This window comes from Pinus tabuliformis, chromosome 1_1 (genome assembly GCF_031772625.1).
Source record: "Pinus tabuliformis cultivar Carrire ecotype Pingquan chromosome 1_1, CPIR1, whole genome shotgun sequence".
Taxonomy (NCBI): Eukaryota; Viridiplantae; Streptophyta; class Pinopsida; order Pinales; family Pinaceae; genus Pinus; species Pinus tabuliformis.
In genome coordinates this window covers 445,631,355-445,650,736 of record NC_142297.1, presented here as the reverse complement: position 1 = coordinate 445,650,736, position 19,382 = coordinate 445,631,355, and the positions used below count along the sequence as shown (strand labels likewise).

General features: G+C 40.8%; 1 protein-coding gene across 2 annotated transcripts in view; it reads right to left on the bottom strand.

Annotated features, from left to right (window-relative positions):
- Positions 1-19,382, bottom strand: part of LOC149213655 (protein ORANGE, chloroplastic-like) — a 309,867-nt gene that overhangs the window by 151,287 nt on the left and 139,198 nt on the right. For both annotated transcript variants that reach the window (XM_089392088.1, XM_089392087.1), the window contains exons 5-6: positions 18,665-18,741; positions 18,263-18,390 (exon numbers count right to left, since the gene is read on the bottom strand). In XM_089392088.1, coding sequence (XP_089248214.1) covers positions 18,263-18,390; positions 18,665-18,741 — 205 coding nt within the window. The remainder of the gene's footprint in view (positions 1-18,262; positions 18,391-18,664; positions 18,742-19,382) is intronic.

Sequence of the window (19,382 nt, the reverse complement as noted above, 5' to 3'; positions counted from 1 at the left end):
CTCTTTCTTCATCAAATACTACATCCCGACTGAAGCTAAGACGACCAGTGGCTATATCTATCAGCCTATAGGCCTTATGATGATCATTGTACCCTGTCATCATGAGTTTCTGGCTTTTGGAATCCAATTTAGAGCGCTTAGCAGCTGGAATCCAAACATATGCAACTGAGCCAAATACTTTGAGATGACTGATCTTAGGCTTACGGCCAGACCAAACCTCTTCAGGAGTCTTCCCTGTAACAGCCTGAGTGGGTGATCGGTTAAGAAGATAAACAGCAGTAAATACTGCTTCAGCCCAGAATCTGTTTGGAACACTCCTGTGTTGTAACATGGAACGAGCCATTTCAACAACCGTGCGGTTGTAACGCTCGACAACACTGTTCTGCTGGGGAGTGTAAGGTGTGGTTAATTGACGTTTGATGCCATGAATATCACAGAAGTTGGCAAAAGCTGAGGAACAAAATTCCCCCCCATTGTCGGTCCTAAGGGTCATGATATTACAACCAGATTCTTTTTCAACTAAGGTTTTAAACTTCTGAAAGGTACTAAGAGCATCAGATTTATTTTTTAGAAAATACACCCACATCTTTCTACTGAAATCATCTACAATAAGTAAAAAATATTTGCAAGCAGTGATAGAAGCTGTATTCTTAGGACCACAAATATCAGCATGAATTAACTGAAGTACCTTAGATGCGCGCCAAGATTCTCCATTTTTGAATGAAGACCGATGTTGCTTTCCCGCTTGATAGGCGCTGCATACCCCCAACTGCTGAGTCTGAATATCAGGTAATCCTGACACAAGTCCCTCCCGAGAGAGATACTGCATATTTAGGTGCCCATACCGCTGATGCCATAGAGTGCTGATGGGAGAGACACGTGCTGCTAGAGCCACTTCTGGAGAGTCACCGGTATCAAGTAGCCTGTATAGACCATGGTCCTCTAGGCCAACAGCAACTGTTAGACTGGTCTCCCTGTCAATGATGGAGCACTTGTGTGCACTGAACACAATATCAAGCTGAGGAGAATTCCTCATAATCTGGCTGACAGATAGTAGATTAATTTCCATACCAGGAACATAGTATACATTCAGAAATATGAGTGTGCGTCCACCAGACTGAATTTGAACTGTCCTGCCAGCTACTGTGTACTTCTCACCTCCGCCAAATACCACAGAATCACTGAAAGGTGAGAAGTCAATAAACCAATCACCCATGTGAGAGAAATGGCGTGATGCACCAGAATCAATGTACCATGCAGAGGAAGGAACATGATCTGAGGACCTTTTAGCCATAAAGGCATAAAAGGCAGACTCTGTCTGCTCGGAATGCTCTGCAACATTTGTTGTCTGATGTGGCCCTCCCTGTTTCTTTTGTTCAGAAGCAATCCTCTGTCGGCAATCTTTCTTCATGTGACCGAACCTATGACAGTAATTACACTGCACACTTTTCTTCCTAGCAGGATCAAAAGTCTGAGAAGAGCCTTTCTGCTGAAAGGACTGAGAGGACTGATATTTTGCAGCAAATGCATTTTCCGAGGACACTGATGAAGCACTACTACCAAACTGCTGTTTCCATCGATCCTGCTGCAGAAGTTTGGTACATAAATCTGAAAACTTCAGATCAACATTTCTGGTGGTAATGTTGAGTGTTTCGATGAAGTGTTCATAAGATTTCGGTAGACTTTTCAAAGTAATGACTACCATATCTTCTTCCTCCATGGTCCGACCAATGGCTTCGAGCTGATCTCGAATGTCTTTAATTTTGTTGAGATGTTCCTGTAAAGACATATGTTCGATCATCATGATGGAGAACAACTGATTTTTGAGAAAAAAAAGCTCTGCTTTTGTCAGATGTCTCGTGCAGTTCTTTCAACTGTTGCCAGATTTCGGCCGCTGTTTTGCCATAAGGAATCTGTGGTAACTGATCATCAGCGACAGAGAGCTTGAGAAGCATAACAGCCTCTCGATTTCGATCATCAAATTTATCTTGATCGGTCCCAGCTGTACCGGGACGAAGCTCTTTGCCCAAAATGAGCTGATCAAGACGCCTGTATTCAAAAATGGTCAACATTCTTTGTTTCCAAATGTTATAGTTGCTACCATTAAAGCGTTGAATCAGATTGGTGAGCGTGGCCATTTTCTCAAAGAAAATACAAAAGTCTGATACAAACAAAATATAGCTGCCTGTTTATCCTGATGTAAATCAAAACAGATTTTGTTCTGAAAAAAAAAAAAAAAAAAAAAAAAAAAAAAAAAATACCCAGCAAAAATATCTCTCCCTGTCTAAAAAATAGCAATATGGTTGTAGCTGTACCCTTCTTTAGGCAAATACCACAGGACAGAACTTTAATGAATGTGACAGGTCCAAATCATAAGGTAAAGTTTGAGATTCCTTTCTCTGTCCAGTTCTGAGATTTGTCCTAAGGTAAGCACAGGTCTGAGTATACAGTCTCCCACAGGTCTGAGAATGCAAATCTACCACAAGCGTATACTGCTGCAATGTCCAAGCTATAAACAGGTAATTTTCCTTCAAATCTGAGTTGTAATGGAGGCTGTCATGATCACGATGGAGAAAAAAATTCGCTGACTGGAAAACAACTGCCGGCAGACAAGACTGTTGAAAAATAAATACGTAGATTGAAAAAAAAGAAATGGACCCACGTCTTCTTCACGGCTTCAAGTCCACAGTTCCACGGTATATCAGCTACGATTTTAATTTTTCACGGCTCATAAAACAAAAAAATGAACCCACGTCTTCACGTCTCAGCTACGATTTAATTTTTGTTACGGCTTCACATCCACAGTTCCGCGGTATATTAAATCGACAAGCAATTCCCTCTAAATCGAAGATCGAACAGCATAGACGTGTGAAGTATATACTTACTGAATATTCATCCACGCATTTCCAAGATAGTATCTGTTGACCATGAAAGTGAATGGGCTTGAGCAGACCGAGACGAGAATTGAAGCACTCGAAGCTGAGAACGCAGAGTTAAGAGCAACGCTGGAAGCCGTGAGGGTTCAATTATCAATATACGAGAGCTTGATTGAATACCCGAGGTGTATCCACAGGTTCCACAACTTCGAAGAAAATAACCGGATTCGCCAGCCAAAAAAAAATCCCGCTCCCACGAAACAGTCACCGCCACAAAGTTAATTCCTCAGAAAAATAATTATGCAAGAGAAGAATCCATTTCTGTATCGAGATGGACGACTGTAAGCTTTTATCACAGCGAGCAAAGCCGAGGCTAAGACTCAGTGAAGGCTACCTGGCTTACAGAGGGCTCGACCTTAGAAAGGACTCGAGAGATTAAGATGCAGAGAGAATAACTGTTCAAGAAATCTCTTAACCTCGCTCTGATACCATAAAAGAATGTTGAATGAATTAATTTCGAATGAGCAAACAGCTCAATCATAATACAGAGATATTTACAATAATAGAAACATCAGGTTTCTATGTAGAATATAGAAAAACTCAGTTTCATCTAAGAAACTGCTAAAAGAATACAAATAGCAACAACTAAAAGGAATGAGCATTAAATGCTAAATAGGAATATTCTAATATAATGTAAATAATCTCAGCAAATCTGTGTCGTGTATGTAATCACCTAGGTAAACCTATTTTTCTAGTGACGATCTACATTCCGGGAGGTTTTTTGTCTCACCGATCCATTCTCGGATGGTCAGCAGAGTTTTCCTTCAGCCTTACCCCAAAGCCGGAATGGATTTTGTCACTGGAATCTTAGGGGAGTCCTAGTGTTCTAGATCGAGTCTATGTAAAAGTGATTTGGGAATATTCCTAACTATTTGGTTAGGTTATTTTATTACAAATTGTTTGATCTGCTAGATTATATTTGTGTCGCAGAACTGGGTAGTCTGTGAGAGTCTTTTGCAAATGGGTTTTCCCCCTTGAGATGTAAAAATGTAAAAAATCATGATGTAAAGTGTCTTGAGAGTTAGAAAAATAATTTATCCCCTCATAGGTCCTAGGTCCTAGGTAAATTTAAGTTTTCCAGAGGTAAAATTCGTGGATCCTTTAAAAAATTAAATCTTAACAGGTCCAGGGACTAAGGTTAATTGATTATTTTGCTAAATTTTATGCCTTGGGTCCCTGGAGTTAAGTCAAAATCAAAATTTTTGAGGAAATAAATGCAAAATTTTAATTTTTGAATTTATTAAAATGCATTTAATTGAAAATTTTGAAATTTCCTCAATATTTAAAATTTCAACGGATGAGATTAAAAGAAATTTTGATCCTTATCAACGGTCGAGATCACTTTGACAAGGATCACTCGAACTAGCCGTTGGAGGATTAAATAGGAGGTCATTCATCAGTTAGTGTGATTCGATCTTTTGATCGTGTACTAAGCAAAAAGCTCTCTCTTGTAATCTTTTTATGAGCAATAAAGAAAGACTTTGGGGTTAAATTTCGTCGGTGTTACTCTTCATGGAAATGTTGTAAGATGTATTATTTTCGTGTGTAATTTCTTTTTTGCCATTAATAATAGCTTCTAAAGAGCGATTTGAGTACAGGTATCTTGCTCAGTCGCTGGGGTTTGAATGATAATTTAAGTTTTGAATATAATAGCAAGTATCTCTATTAAATCTGAATTTTATTATCGTTTTCTCGCTCTATGTTGACGATTGAATTGAGTTTTGTAGAAAAATCCTTGATTATTCTCGGCTGAACCAGCAAACTCCTGATCCGTGTTTTCTAAAGAGCCCAGTTCAAATTTGATCCCGGGATTATCATAAGATATTGTTTTTTATGGGTGATGCATGAAGGGTTTTGTGTTTAGTACTTCCTCTAAAATTAAAAAAAAAAAAAAAAAAAAATCTGTGCTAAATCGTTAGATCTCGCTGTTGAGAGCCTCAGATCATCAGATCTGGGAGCGGAGTCAGACTCACACTCCCTAGATCTAATAGATTTGCCATTTATGTACATAGATTTGTAATTAATTTTAGTTTTCTGACTTTGGATTTTAGGGTTTTCGTGTTTTTTGGGTCATTGTGTATATCATTTGGGTGTTTTTTGTTGTATTGCAGCTACAGATCTGAAGCTGGAGTGTAATGACCCATCTATAAATATAAAGAACGCAAGCATAATAGCAGGTATACGGTACATGCATATGATAGCTACATATGCATGTGTCGCATACACCGCACTAGTATTTTATACTAAATTGATTATAAGTGCTAAATACCATGACACTTCTTTGAATAGAGGTTCTACTCATTCATCAATATTTCTTAATGTATGGGTAGATCTTAAAAGAGGACTATATATATTATATATTCCAGATTATTGATAAAAATTATATTAATAAATTAATAAAATAAATTTTAAAATATATATAAGTAATTAATTAAAAAAGGGATCCAAGTATAAAGTTATAATGTTATATTAAAACAAATATATACTAAAACAATGTGATATGTTAAATATAATGTTTATAATGTTTAAATGATATATTAAATCCTAATGTGGTATATACGATATAAAGGTTATATTAAAAGAATATTTAATAAAATATCATATGATTTCAAAACATAAAAGATATACATCCTCGACCTTAAAAGGAGATAAGGCAGGGATACGTAAGGGAGGGCATGTCTTCAACAGGTTGAGCGGTGGGTTGCAGATGGAAGGGCGGCCACCGCCAAACAAGAGAATAAAAACCACGGGACATGGATTTGGGGAGGGGACAAAAACCAGAGGGAAGAATTGTGAAGGAGAAGGAAATCATCCACAGGAAGAGCTTGAGTGTTCTGAGGTTCTGGGCACGGGGGAACAGTCGGCTTCTGTTAAGAAGCTTACTGGATTGAGCAGCCAGGTCCTGCTCAGTTTGGCTGGGTGGATTCGGTCTTTCGGTAACTGTAGCAGCGCAGCCGGAGGCATCTTCAACTGCAGGAGTGCAGGTAGGTACCTCAACAGTTCCGTTAATTGATTTTGTCAGGTTTTAGGAAAATGTTACAGGTTCATGATAAATCCCTTACTGTTTTTCTTTGCATTTGTTTTGGGCTCTTACATGGAGGTTGTGCAGAGTCCAAATCTAGGTCCTGGAGGGTAAGATCTAGGTTTCTGGCTTTCATCAGCATCATTTTGGCAGGGATTATGTCCAGTTTTTGCACTCCAAAGGTTTAAATTTAGTTTCAGATCTGGAAATTTAATGAGGGTTTCATTAAGCAATTTGAAGCATAAGGATTTTAAAATTTTAATTAAATCTAGAAAATTTCAATAAGGGTTTCATTGATAAATTTTAAGCTGAAGTATAAGATCTTAGTCTGGAAATTTCTCCTCGGTTCTTGGGCTGCAGTTTCTCTGCTACCTGGGGTTTCCTAAGAACAAGATTTATAAATTGTTCTTTGTTGTTTCCTAGAAAAATTCAAAATTATTTTTGGGCTTTGCATTTTTTTTTAAAAGATCTAGAGAAATCTGAGTTTCTGCCTGAGTTTTGTCTGTTGCCTAACCTTCACATGTCTCTCATCCTCACCCATTACTGCAGCTCACCATACGCTGCCATAGAAGCCTGCCTTCTCCATTCTGCAGCTTTTGCATCGTGCTACCTCAAACCTGCGAACAGCCGCTCCTTTACGCATCCTCAAACCCTCACGCGACATCCATCCTTGGTTTGCCATTGCTGCACCTGCGTCCTTCCAAACTCGTCAGCTTTCTTCTCCTTCCTGCGTATTCCCCTGTCCAAACCCTCGCAGCCTTCCTTGCCATCGAGCCCCTTCCTTCGATCTCCTGCCCAGCTCCTCTCCACTGCCCTTCCATCCAGCTCCCTCCATCTGTGTGTTGTTCCCCGCTGCCAAGTTGCGTCTCCTGCTCATCTCCATCTCGTGGCTCTCGTGAGCTGCCCTTCCTTCACTCTCTGAGTGTTCACTTGCACACAATACACAACAGCAAACAACGCACGTTCTTTTTGTGTATGCGTGAGTCTCCTTAGGGTTAGATAGATAGCATATGTACATATATTTTTTAGGTTTCATTAATTTTTGACTTAGCTTATTTTAGAATAATCAAATTTCATTTAAGCTTCGTTTAGTTTTGGTTTAGTTTAGATTTTCAATTTTCATTTTCAACTCGATTTGTTTTCATTTTTATTTCATAAATTATGATTTATGATTTTTTTTTTTGATTTAAAATTCAAAACTTTAAAAATCTAAAGACTTCTAAAAAAATCCTAAAAAAAAAATTTAAACATTTAAAAACCCTTAAAAAAAAAAAAATCTAAAAATTTCTAAAAATCCTAAACACTAAAAAATTTTCTAAAAATCTTAAACATTAAAAAAAATTAAATCTAAAAAATATAAAATTTCAAAAGTCTAAAAACATTAAAAAATGTTAAAAAATCCAAAAACATTTAAAAAATATAAAATTAGAAAAGTTTTAAACATTAAAAATTTCTAAAAAGATTTTGTGACTGAGAATAAACAAAATTAAGGGGGTTTTTTTTGCTTAAACTTTAGAATTTTTAATGTGGCCTATGGCCCATTAAAAATTTTGATTTTTTTTACCCTTTGATTAAATTAAGTTCCTAAGGAATAATTAAAAAATTTAACCTAAAGTTCCTTAGTGTCATTTGGTCATTAAATGCAATTTTTATGATTTTCCTATGGTCAAGGTGCGATAAACATTTTTAATCATATTTGGTTGTTGAAGAAAAATTATTAAATCTAGATTTGGGCAATCAGCGAAAATAATTTTAAATCTAGAATTTCTTGCATATGGATTATTTATGATTGTCGCTTTTCATCGTTCTGGATAACTTGTTAATTCAAATATCGAAGGCACTGGTCTATAATTGTTTCTATCTTGTGGTCGTGTCTTGGTTACCTTAGAGTTTAATCTATTCATTTGATTTAATCATTTAGATTCATCAAGTTGTCCATCATTTAAATCTCCTAGAGCCCGTGATCCACAGGCTTTATCATCCATTTACCTTAGGGACTACCCCCCTTGACTTGCCTAGGAGAAAGTCTAAACGGAGTAAGGATTAAGAGTGACAACCCTTACTCTGAGCGTTGTCGCAATGCCTAGACACTTTGCACGATAACAAGGCTCACGAAGAGTCACGTCTTCCTACTCAGCCAGGTAGGCTTGACGCAATTGGCCAGAGGAGCGATTCAGCCTTTGTTGGGATTGTGCAGAGCTAGAAGGCTCAGTTTCTTCAGTTGTTGGGGCCTAGAGAGTTGTGGACAGACTGTATTTGGGAAGCTGGTAGAGAGTTGTTTCTATCAGAGCAGAGTAGTACCTAACGGGACAAACCAAGGTAGAGGGATTCGTTGCCTTGACAGATTTCTGGCTAAGAAATCCAAATCTGAGTTGCAGCTGCAAAGAGGATTGGAGAGGAGCGATTCGACATTTCGCGAAAATATTTCTAGCAAGGAAATCAGGACTTAGAGGGAGATTTCCTGGAGGGAAGTCGAAACTCAGAGGGAGTCCAGAAGAGGAGCGGAGATGGCTCTGAATGGACTGAGGGATTAGGATAGATTGGAAGAGGCTTCCAACTTTGTCATCTAGAAGGCCAGGATCCTGTCAGTCCTGGATAGACATCGCATCAAAGGCTATCTCGGTCGACCCAGCTGATAATGAGAAGTATGAGGATGCAATGGAAAGGGCAAAGTACATAATCCTTGATGGGGTCAAGGATCATGTCGTGCCACATATTGTCGAAAAGAACATGGCAAAGGAGATGTGGAATACTTTGACGACATTGTATCAGGGCACTTCCGTGCAACGAAAGATTCGATTAGAGAATTAGGCGTGGTCTTATCAAATGCAGAAGAGAGAGAAGATAGATCTATACCTCCTTAGATTGCACAAGATTGGGGACCAACTTACTTCCATAGGTGCCACGTCGGATCAGGAGTTCATGGTGAGGACCGCCCTGAATGCAGTCTCCGAGGAGTGGGAGACATTTGTCCAAGGCATTGTGGGTAGAGCTACTCTTCGAGGATGGGAAGAGATGTGGGCAGCTCTTCGCCAAGAAGAGATCAGACGGTCGGCCAAAGCGGGGAGTAGCAGCAAAGGAGGTCGAATCGAGAAAGAGGAGGAGGAGGAAGCGGCTTTGGCATCTGCGGGAAAACAAGGGAAGAGGAAGAAGAAGGATATCTCCAACGTGAAGTGCTTCCATTGTGGGGAGCTGGGTCATTATGCATCCCAGTGTCCATGGAAGAAGAACAAGGGAGAGGCTTCTAACTCCAAGGCAACTCCGGCTAAGGCGAAGAAAGAAGTCGAGACTGATGATGACTGTGCCATGAGTGCTCATGCACCTCTAGAAAAGAGGTGGGGTGACATCAAGCTGTAGTCAGGAGGACTACAGAAGATGTAGGGATAGGATCCTTGAGGTACCTAAACTCTTGGATCATATCTGGCTACGGGAACCCTGAATGACAGTAGCAGTATGACGAATGTCAGTAGAGGTAAGATGCAGTGGAGCGAAAAGGCAGTGCTAGAGTGCAGAGGTTTGTAGTAGCGCAGTGGGAGTTGTAGTAGTGTAAGACGCACATAGGTGTTTGCAGCAGTGCAAGAAGCACAGAGGAGGTTGCAGCAGTGCTAGAGGCACAGAGGAGGTTGCAGCAGTGCGAGAGGCACAAAGGAGGTTGCAGCAATGCGAGAGGCACAGAGGTGTTTGTAGCAGCACAGAGGTAGCAGAGGGAGCACAAGATAGCAACAGAGGTAGCTTCAGCATCAAGAGGCTTCTGGACCAACAAGGATGTCAGGATTTGGGTAGATCAATTACTTACTTCTCGATAACTAAGTTGCAGATGCAACAGTTAGTAGTGGCAGTGTTATGGGCAGTAGGGGCAGTAGGGGCAGCATGTTGAGAGGGAGCTGCAGTACAGATGTAGCAGTGGCAGTGGCAGAGCCATGGGCAACAGTACAGGAAGTAGCAATGCAGTGGATGTTGGGCAGTAGGCCATGCATAAGCAAAGGTACCGGTGCGGAAGGATCAGTGTGATGTTCAGTGGTGGAGCATTACTAGAGCACATTCCTCGCTAAGAGGAAGTGTTGAATTGGGGTAGCATCGGATGTGCTCTAGCCATGAAAATTGGTGGAGAGGCTAAAGCACATGAGATCTCCAAGACCCAGAAATGGTTTGGGGAAATTCCATTTCGTTAGAGAGATATTAAAATAATTAATATTTTTAATGAGGTTCCTAAGTCTAAACTTAGGAAAATTAAAATATTAATGGGTATTAATATAAAACTGTGTGAGAAGGTTCTAAATGACATGGATCAAGCCAAATCTAATCTTAGTCATTGATTAAAGATTTAATCTCGGTCGTTGAAGACTCAACAGGAAAAGTATAAGAGGAGGCTTGAGGGTCAATTACAGACACACGAAGATTGATCAGACAGTTGGATTTTCTGAGGCAAGGCTTGCTGAGAAAATTCAAACAAGTGATCTATTACAGTGAGGGGCAGTGAGTACATAGTAGAGAGGCAGGGATAGTGCCTGAGGGTTAGCGCAGAGCCTGGAGAGGTTGACGCAGAGGCAGCCAGAGCTACGCAGAGGCAAGAGGAGCCACGCAGAGGCAGCTAGAGACTGCGGAGAGGCTGAGGGGCCTGCATGGGTGACACAGAAGGCCAAAGAGCTGACACATAGAGGAAGAAGGCTGACACAGAGTGTTTAGGAGCTACATTGAGGCTAGCAGGGCTGACGCAAAGTCTAGGAGAAGTGCCAAAAGAATTTTCATGGGGCAGAATAGGGCTGAGAGGCTGAATATCTTTCTCTGGGAAGAGGTATTACTGCCGTGTAACAATCTCTGTTGTGTGAGACAGTTTGACACCCTAGTTATACTCAAGAAATCTACATAATAATAAAAGCCTCAGGACTGCTGCACCGGTTTTCCTGCATTGGGTTTTTCTGGGGATTTGTTGTCCAAAAATAACAGTGTCCCTTGTGTGTTTGTCTGGTATTTCAGTTGCTGATCTGTATATGGGTTAACGTTGCATTTGTGTTTATTTCGATATTTATATGTATAAATAACTTGTTAATGGAGTAAACAAGTAGAAGAAATAAACTAGATAATGCAGTAGGGATTTCTAACGCGTCAAACTTAGAAATTTCAACACTACCAAAAAGCATAAGAACAAGAACACAAGATGTTGGCTCTCTGCCAGGGCAAAACCTCTCTCTCTTACAGAGGAAAACCCTTTCATAAATTTCTCTTATTGAAGCTTCTTATTGATCAATGCCAAACCCTAGACCCTTGACAAGAATATCCTCCAAGCACAAGTCCTTCCTTTTTTTTTTCTGCACTTTGTTCTCGACACTTCGTCCTCCTTCTGGCACTTTGTTCCCCGATACTTTGTCCTCCTTCCTTCTTCGACTGGAGATAGACCTTGTTTATGTGAGCTCTAGAAGATATACTTATCTTTTATACTTAGTGAGATCTTTCACCTATGGATACAACTTCCTTCTCTTGACCAACCAAGTTTCTTCTTGATGTGTAGTTGTAGGCTTGATGTGACAGCGCATCGGTGTTGAAGTTTCTAAGTCTAATAGTTACAAACCCTCCATGTACTTTCTGATTTATTCCTTCCTATTTGTTTTGATTAATTAACAAGTTATTTACCATGTAAATACTGAAAATAAACACAAGTACATGCTCAACACATTACAGATCATCAACTGAAGGAAATAGAAACAAGCACACAAATGACACCGTTATTTTTGGACTAATGTCCCCGGAAAAACCCAATGCAGGAAAACTAGTGCAGCTATCTAAGGGTTTGATTTATTAAGCAGCTTCAGAATACAATCTGGGTGCCAAATCCAGCTCACCCAACAGAAAAAAACCTTGGCAGTTTTGGCTTCTACCCTCTGCGTTAGCTTTCACGGTTGTTCCGACAGTTCCCGGTAGTTCCGGCTTCTACCCTCTGCGTCAGCTTTCCCTGCTGTTCCCGGCAGTTCCAGCTTCTATCCTCTGCATCATCTTTCCCGGCTGTTCCCGGCAGTTTCGTCTTCTGTCCTCTGCGTCACCTTTCCCGGTTGTTCCCAACAGTTCTAGCTTCTTCCCTCTACGTCAGCTTTCCCAGTTGTTCCCGGCACTTCCAACTTCTACCCTCTGCGTCAGCTTTCCCGGCTACTGTGTTGATCCTCCCAACACTATCTCTACCTCTCTGTTTCTATATTCACTGCCCCTCAGCTGCAACTCCTGATCACTCTCTCAACTTTCTCAGTAAACCCAGCCCCAAAAAGTCGAAATCTTGATCTCTTGGGTGTGTTCTCCAGGCGACCCTCAAGCCTCCTCTTATACTTTTCTCATTGACAAATCAACAACTGAGATTAAGTCCCTAATCGACGGCTAAGATTAGATTTGGCTTGATCCATGTCTTTTGGACCATTCTAACACAGTTTTATATTACTTCACATTAATATTTTAATTTCCCTAAGTTTAGACTTAGGGACTCCATTAAAAATATTAATTACTTTAATATCTCCCAAACTGTTTAGAATCTGCCCAAACCCTTTTTGGGTATTGGAGATCCCATGTGCCCTAACCTCTCCACCAAATTTCGTGGCTAGAGCACATCCGATGCTACCCCAAATCAACACTCCCACTTAGCGAGGGTTGTGCTCTAGCAATACTCCTCACTGAGTATTACCTTGATCATCTGGCATCAGTCCCTGTGTTAATGCTAGACATGCTACCCAACATCCTCTGCACTGCTGCATCCTGTAATGTTGCCCATAGCTCTGTCACTGCCATTGTTGCATCTGTACGACAACTCCCTCTGCATCCGTGTTGCTGCCACTGTTGTGTCTGCATTGCATCTCCTCTCATCATACTGCATCGTGTTGCCCATAGCACTACCACTGCTAACTGCTGCACTGCAAATCCATTACTGAGAAGTAACTGATCTCCTAACTCTGACCTCTTTGTCAAGCTAGAGTACTCCTGATGCTGAAGCTCCCTCTGCCGCTGACAAGTGCTCCCTCTCTAACCTCTACGCTGCTGCAACAACTCTCTGAATCTCACACCATTGCACACCTTTATGTGCCATCCTGCACTAGTGCAACACTCCCGTGCCTCTCGCATTGTTGCAGCCTGCTATCCTCACGCTATCCTGGGAATCCTGCACTGTAGCTCCCTGTATCGCTCCATCCACATTTGTCTCTACTGACATCCGCCAGTCCTGCTACTCCTCCTTGGGGCTCCCATAGCTAGGTATAATCCAAGAGGTTGGGTACCTCAAGGACCCTGCCCCTCATCTCTTGTAGTCTGCCTGACTACAGCTCGATGTCTCCCCACTTTGGCTCAAGTGGCGTGTGTGCACTCATGGCACAGTCATTGTCTGTCTCCACTTTCTTCTCTGCCCTTAATGGCGCTGCCTTGGTCTCAGAAGTCTCTTCCTTGCTCTTCTTCCTCGGACACTGGGTCGCATAATGACCTAGCTCCCCACAGTGGAAGCATCTGACCTTGGAGAGGTCCTTCCTCTTCCGCTTTTCTTGCTTATCCTCAGATGCTAGGGCAACATCCACCTCCTCCTCCTTCTTGATTCTGATCCCCTTGATGCTGCTTCCCCTCTTGGTCACCCTCCTGATCTCTTCTTGGCAAAGAGCCACCCACATTTCCTCCCAATCTGGAAGGGTCGCCCTGCCCAGTATGCTCTGGACAAACACCTCTCAGTCTTCTGAGACTGCATTTAGGGTTGTTCTCACCATCAAATCTGGATTTGGTGTAGCCCCCATGGAAGTCAGTTGATCTCGAATCTCCTTCAATCGACCAAGGAAGGTGTCGATCAGTTCTCCCTTTTGCATCTGGTATGACCGCAACTGATTTTCTAGGAGCATCTTCCTCTGCATGGAAGTATGCTAATACAACTTGGTCAAGGCCTCCCACATCTCCTGTGTCGTATTCTTCTCGGCAATATGTGGTACTATATGATCCTTGACCCCGTCAAGAATGATACTCTTGGCCCTCGCCATTACTTCCTCATACCTGTCATTGTTAGCTAGGTCAACTAGGACCACTATTTTCTTCAAGGCAAAGTGCTTAACATGATTTCTGTCAAGTACGGATAAGATTCTGGCCTTCCAAAATACAAAGTTTGAGGCTCTGTCTAGTCTATCCTGGGCTCTTACTCCGTGTAGTGCCATTTCGCTACTCTTCTACTTCCCTCCTAGAAGTTCTTGATGTGACTCCCTCTGAGCCTCGATTTCCCTCCTAGAAACCCTTCTGCTGATGTCGAGATGCCCCCTACTCTGATCGTCTGTGCAGCTGCACCACTAATCCGGATTTCTCGGCTAGAAACCCTCGGTAGCAACTCCCTCCTCCTTGGCCTTGCCCTGTTAGGTATTGTTCTGACTACAGTACCCCACCAGCTCCACTCTGCAACTTACCCATAGCCTCCTAGACCCCATCAACCTAAAGGTGAGAGCTCCTAGGCTCTGCGCAGTCCAGGCACTGGCAAACTAGCTTCCTCAGCCAACTGCATCAACCCCCTAGCCTCTGCGTGGACCTGTCTTTGCCTCGCTTAGCCTTTGTGCAGCCTCTTCTTGGCTCGAACTTGATGACGCAGGCACTACATCACCCCTCCCTTACTGCTTTGCTGTTAGGAATAGCTTCTGTCACTCGGGACAGCTGTTTTCTGTTGTTGTTGCTCTGCTCTGTTGATGTCCTCAGTTCTCCTGTGATCTACAACCACGCTCTGATACCATGTTGAAGTTTCTAAGTCTAATAGTTAAAAACCCTCCATGTACTTTCTGATTTATTCCTTCCTACTTTTCCTGATTAATTAACAAGTTATTTACCATGTAAATATTGAAAATAAACACAAATACATGCTCAAGACATTACAGATCATCAACTGAAGGAAACAGAAACAAGCACAAAAATGACACCGTTATTTTTGGACTAATGTCCCCGGAAAAACCCAATGCGGGAAAACCAGTGCGGCTATTTGAGAGTTTGATTTATTAAGCAGTTTCATAATACAATCTGGGTGCCAAATCTGGCTCACCCAACAGAGAAAAATCTCGGCAGTTCTGGCTTCTGCCCTCTTTGTCAGCTTTCCTGGCTATTCTAGCAGTTCCGGTTGTTACCGGCAGTTCCGGCTTCTGCCCTTTGCGTCAGCTTTCCCGGCTGTTCCGACAGTTCCCAGTAGTTTCGACTGTTCCCTGCAGTTCCAGCTTCTACCCTCTGCGTCAGCTTTCCCGACTGTTTTGACTATTCCCGGTAGTTCCAGCTTCTGTCCTCTGTGTTAGCTTTCCCGGTTGTTCTGGCTATTCCGGCTTCTTCCCTCTACGTCAGCTTTCCCGGCTGTTCCGGCAGTTCCGACTGTTCCTGGCAGTTCCAACTTCTACCCTCTGCGTCAGCTTTCCCGGCTGCTGCGCTGATCCTCCTGGCACTATCTCTGCCTCTTTGCTTTTGTATTCACTACCCCTCAGCTGCAACTCTTGATCACTCTCTCAGCTTTCTCAGCAAACCCAGCCCCAGAAAGTCGAAATCTTGATCTCTTGGTGTGTTCTCCAAGTGACCCTCAAGCCTCCTCTTATACTTTTCTCGTTGACAAATCAACGACCGAGATTAAGTCCCTAATCGACGACTAAGATTAGATCTGGCTTGATCCATGTCTTTTGGACCATTCTAACACAGTTTTATATTAATTCACATTAATATTTTAATTTCCCTAAGTTTAGATTTAGGGACTCCATTAAAAATATTAATTATTTTAATATCTCCCAAACTGTTTAGAATTTGTCCAAACCCTTTCTGGGTATTGGATATCTCATGTGCCCTAACCTCTCCACCAAATTTAACGGCTAGAGCACATCCGATACTACCCCAAATCAACAAGAAGCCCTAGTTTCTCTCACGCGCGGGTGGTTTCCTTGAATATTAGGCTCCTTTGACCTTTGCTTGGGAGAGCCTCTCCTTCGCTTGAGTAGGAGGCCTTATAGGCCTAACTTTCTAGCCCAAACCATAAGATATATATGACTATGATCTTGCTTCTCATGTAACTGCAGACTGTCCTTTATTTCTCGCACGTGTGATTGTTTTTCACCCTAAAAATAGTCCCTTCAACTTCAGTTTAGACTTCTCCTTCTTCACTGCACTAGAGGCTCCTTAAACTCGACTTTGCTTCACCTTTTTCTCGGCTATCTTTCTTCGTTGATTTTAGTGGTGTGTTTTCTTGTCATTGGAGGAGTCGACAGCCTCTATATATAGAGGATTGTCCCTCCTTTAGGCCGACTTGAGGATAGTAGGCCAACTTCATTTTTCTTCTTCGTTTTTGCTCCTTTGAAGATGTCGTTGCATGGAAAGGACTTGTCTTTGCTTGGAGGGATATTCTTTGACTCTTATACAAATATATACATGGTGTAGCATGCCCTTGAGGTCTTCAACATTTTCTTTTCTCTTTGACTCACCTATAGCACTTTGAGATGTGCTAGACCTATTTCAATGAGCAAGAAACTCATTGAAAAATATAACATATATAATATTTCTTTTCTTGAATAAATACAAATATCAAAAGTACACTTATGAAGACCGATCCTAGTTACACTTTCTTAAACAGAACAAACACTAAACCAGATAATATCACGACTCAGAACGATCCCAATCCAATTGAAGTGAAGATGTACTCATAGGTTGCAGTTCAAATGTCGGAAATTTCAAGTGAAACCAAGCGACTTCCGTACCTGAAGGAAATCATATACCTCAAGTAAAATCATGAAATCCTCACAAACATATTAAAAGGAAATAAAATCACAAAAACTCCTTATGGATGCCCAAATCATAAAGGCAGACATCTCAACCAGTGTGCATATCCTTATCACTCAGACCAGAAACAAGTGACTTATGTTCCCAAGAACATCGATGTCACCATAATCTAGTTTTATGATAACAATTCATCCCAAGTTTCCAGTAATCACAAGATTCCACAGAAGATTGATTTGAGATGGTTAGATCATTTCACTATACGACAATTTTGTAACACACTCAAATGTTCATATCGTCTTGTATCGTCAAAGATGGCAGTTCCAAGATATCAAGCATTGCCATCAATAAGCTTTGAGGACAAATTTTTCTAAAGGGGAAGGCAATGTTATGAACATAATATATAAATAATAATTAATAAATAATTAGGATATTGAAAAGTATATTCATGAAGGGGCAACTTGCCTAGTATATAAGCGGGGTCCTCATTTATAAACATGTCATATCTCTTGTACATTCAAACAATTATATATAAATATATTACTTGTTCTATTATGGATATTTACATATTCCAGATATTCTAAATATTCTGCCGAGTACGAACTCTGTTCATTACAGTAGCCAACAAAAATGCCCTTCTTTGATGAGGGCTCCAACTTAGTTCTCTTCTCTGTAGGAATGTGGACATCAACTAAACTATCGAAGATGCGCAGATCACTCAGCTCTAGTCTCACTCCTATAAACATCTACTCAGGGGTCTTGTCCTCCAATACTCTTTGAGGACTCCTATTCTGCAAATAGATAGTTGTATTGCAGGCCTCCGCTCACAAAAACATATGCAAGTCTGGAACATAGATCATTGCCTTTGTTGCTCCCACCATGGCCCTATTCTTCCTTTTAGCAACCTCATTCTACTGAGGGTTGTAAGGCACAATGAGTTCCTTCTTGATCCCTACTTCCCTGCAGAAATACTGAAACCCATTGGAGGTATACTCGCCCCCATTATCAGAGCTTAGTACCTTTATCTTCTTCCTGGTCTGGTTCTCCACAAGAGCTTTGAACTCTTGAAACTGAACTAAGACCTCACCCTTGGTCTTCATGGAGTAAATCCAAGTCTTCCCGGAATAGTCAGGTATGAATGTTGCAAAGTAGCTATGTTGCGTGATGCATAAGAATATTGAAAACGTAAATTTTTAAAATTTCTATTTGCAGCTAAACTACAGTTTCCAAGATATCTGGTAATATTATAATAATAAATACAGATAGTTAAGTATAGATAAACAATAGGAACCGAATGATACATGAAACTATTTGACCATTCCAAAACAGCTCCTACTATCCAAAATGGCTGGGAACATCCAAGATAGTCCCCGCCTGGCATTAACAGGGTCCAACTTCAATCATTACAACTACTGTTCATGGTAGAAAGTCAAAACAAGAACCAGAATGTATACTTACTGGTGCCATCTAAGAGGAAAGGTTGTTTCCAGAAACAAGGATGAAAATACAACATGAATAATTAGGAAAGGAGACAGGTCTTTTAGCAACAGAATGGCTTCACCAGAAGGTAACATATGCTTACCCGTTCCATGGCAGTATTTGCATCTCTTCCCCTCTTGTTGCTCAACATTGTTGATTTCAACTACCATTAAAGCTGATATAACACCTACTGCACCCCCCGAAAAGGATGCTACTATGGGATCAACCTGACTGAATGACAAGACATTATTCTTCAGTAAAAGGACATTCACCAAGACATCATGTACAAATGTGCTCTCCATAGAACTTTAGTCATAAGCAAAGAATAGGATGCATTTTAAGTCAGAGTTCATCGTCATACAGAAAAAAAGTAACTAAATATCAATTATTAATCAATGCACTTGAGAAAGTTATAATGCTGCAGCTGTATAGTTCTCCTATTAGTAAAGGGTTGAGCTTAAAAATTAGACCAATAGCGTTGCACTAAAGACAGTTCTCGGCATACCTTAGCTGCAGAGGCAAATGCATGTTACGTATAAAATCTTCATATGATGTTCCACCCAATCCCAACTTCAGTTCAAGCTGATCAGAAATCAGACAATATCAACCGTAAGTATGTTTTCCTTGATATAAAGCAGTAATAATCCTTTATATGGTACTCATCTGCAAACAAAAGCAAGCATATGACCATTATGCTAAACAGTTTCTGTAAAAGTTAGCACCCCAAGGCTCCAAACAAAGACTCCAGGGATTTTAGAGACAGGAAAAAAACAATGATGAATATTGTTATGTTTTTGGAGAACAAACATACAAAGGGATGACTCTTTTTATATTTTTTTCTTCCTTGCTTTACCTATTTTTAAAATGCTCCATTTCTTATTCTCATTGGTCATGTTTGGAAAATTAGTAACACGCCAAAGCAAAAAGCAGTGAGAAGAAAGAGAACAATATTAATCTATCAAGAAATATTGATTTAAGACACAATAAAGTGATAAACCAGTAGCAGAACTCTGTCAATGAAAATAAAAATGCAATACTTAGCCCAGAATCTAGGAGAGAATCAAGTGGCAATATTTTCAAAAGAAGAGAAAAGAAAAACCAAAAAATAAAAATGGTACTTCTAGTCTCAATCACTAATCAGTGCTGTAACACCCCAGTTTTGATCCCTTGTTCAGTGTTGTGTATGTACATGATGAATGGCTGTAAGCCGAACAATTGAATTT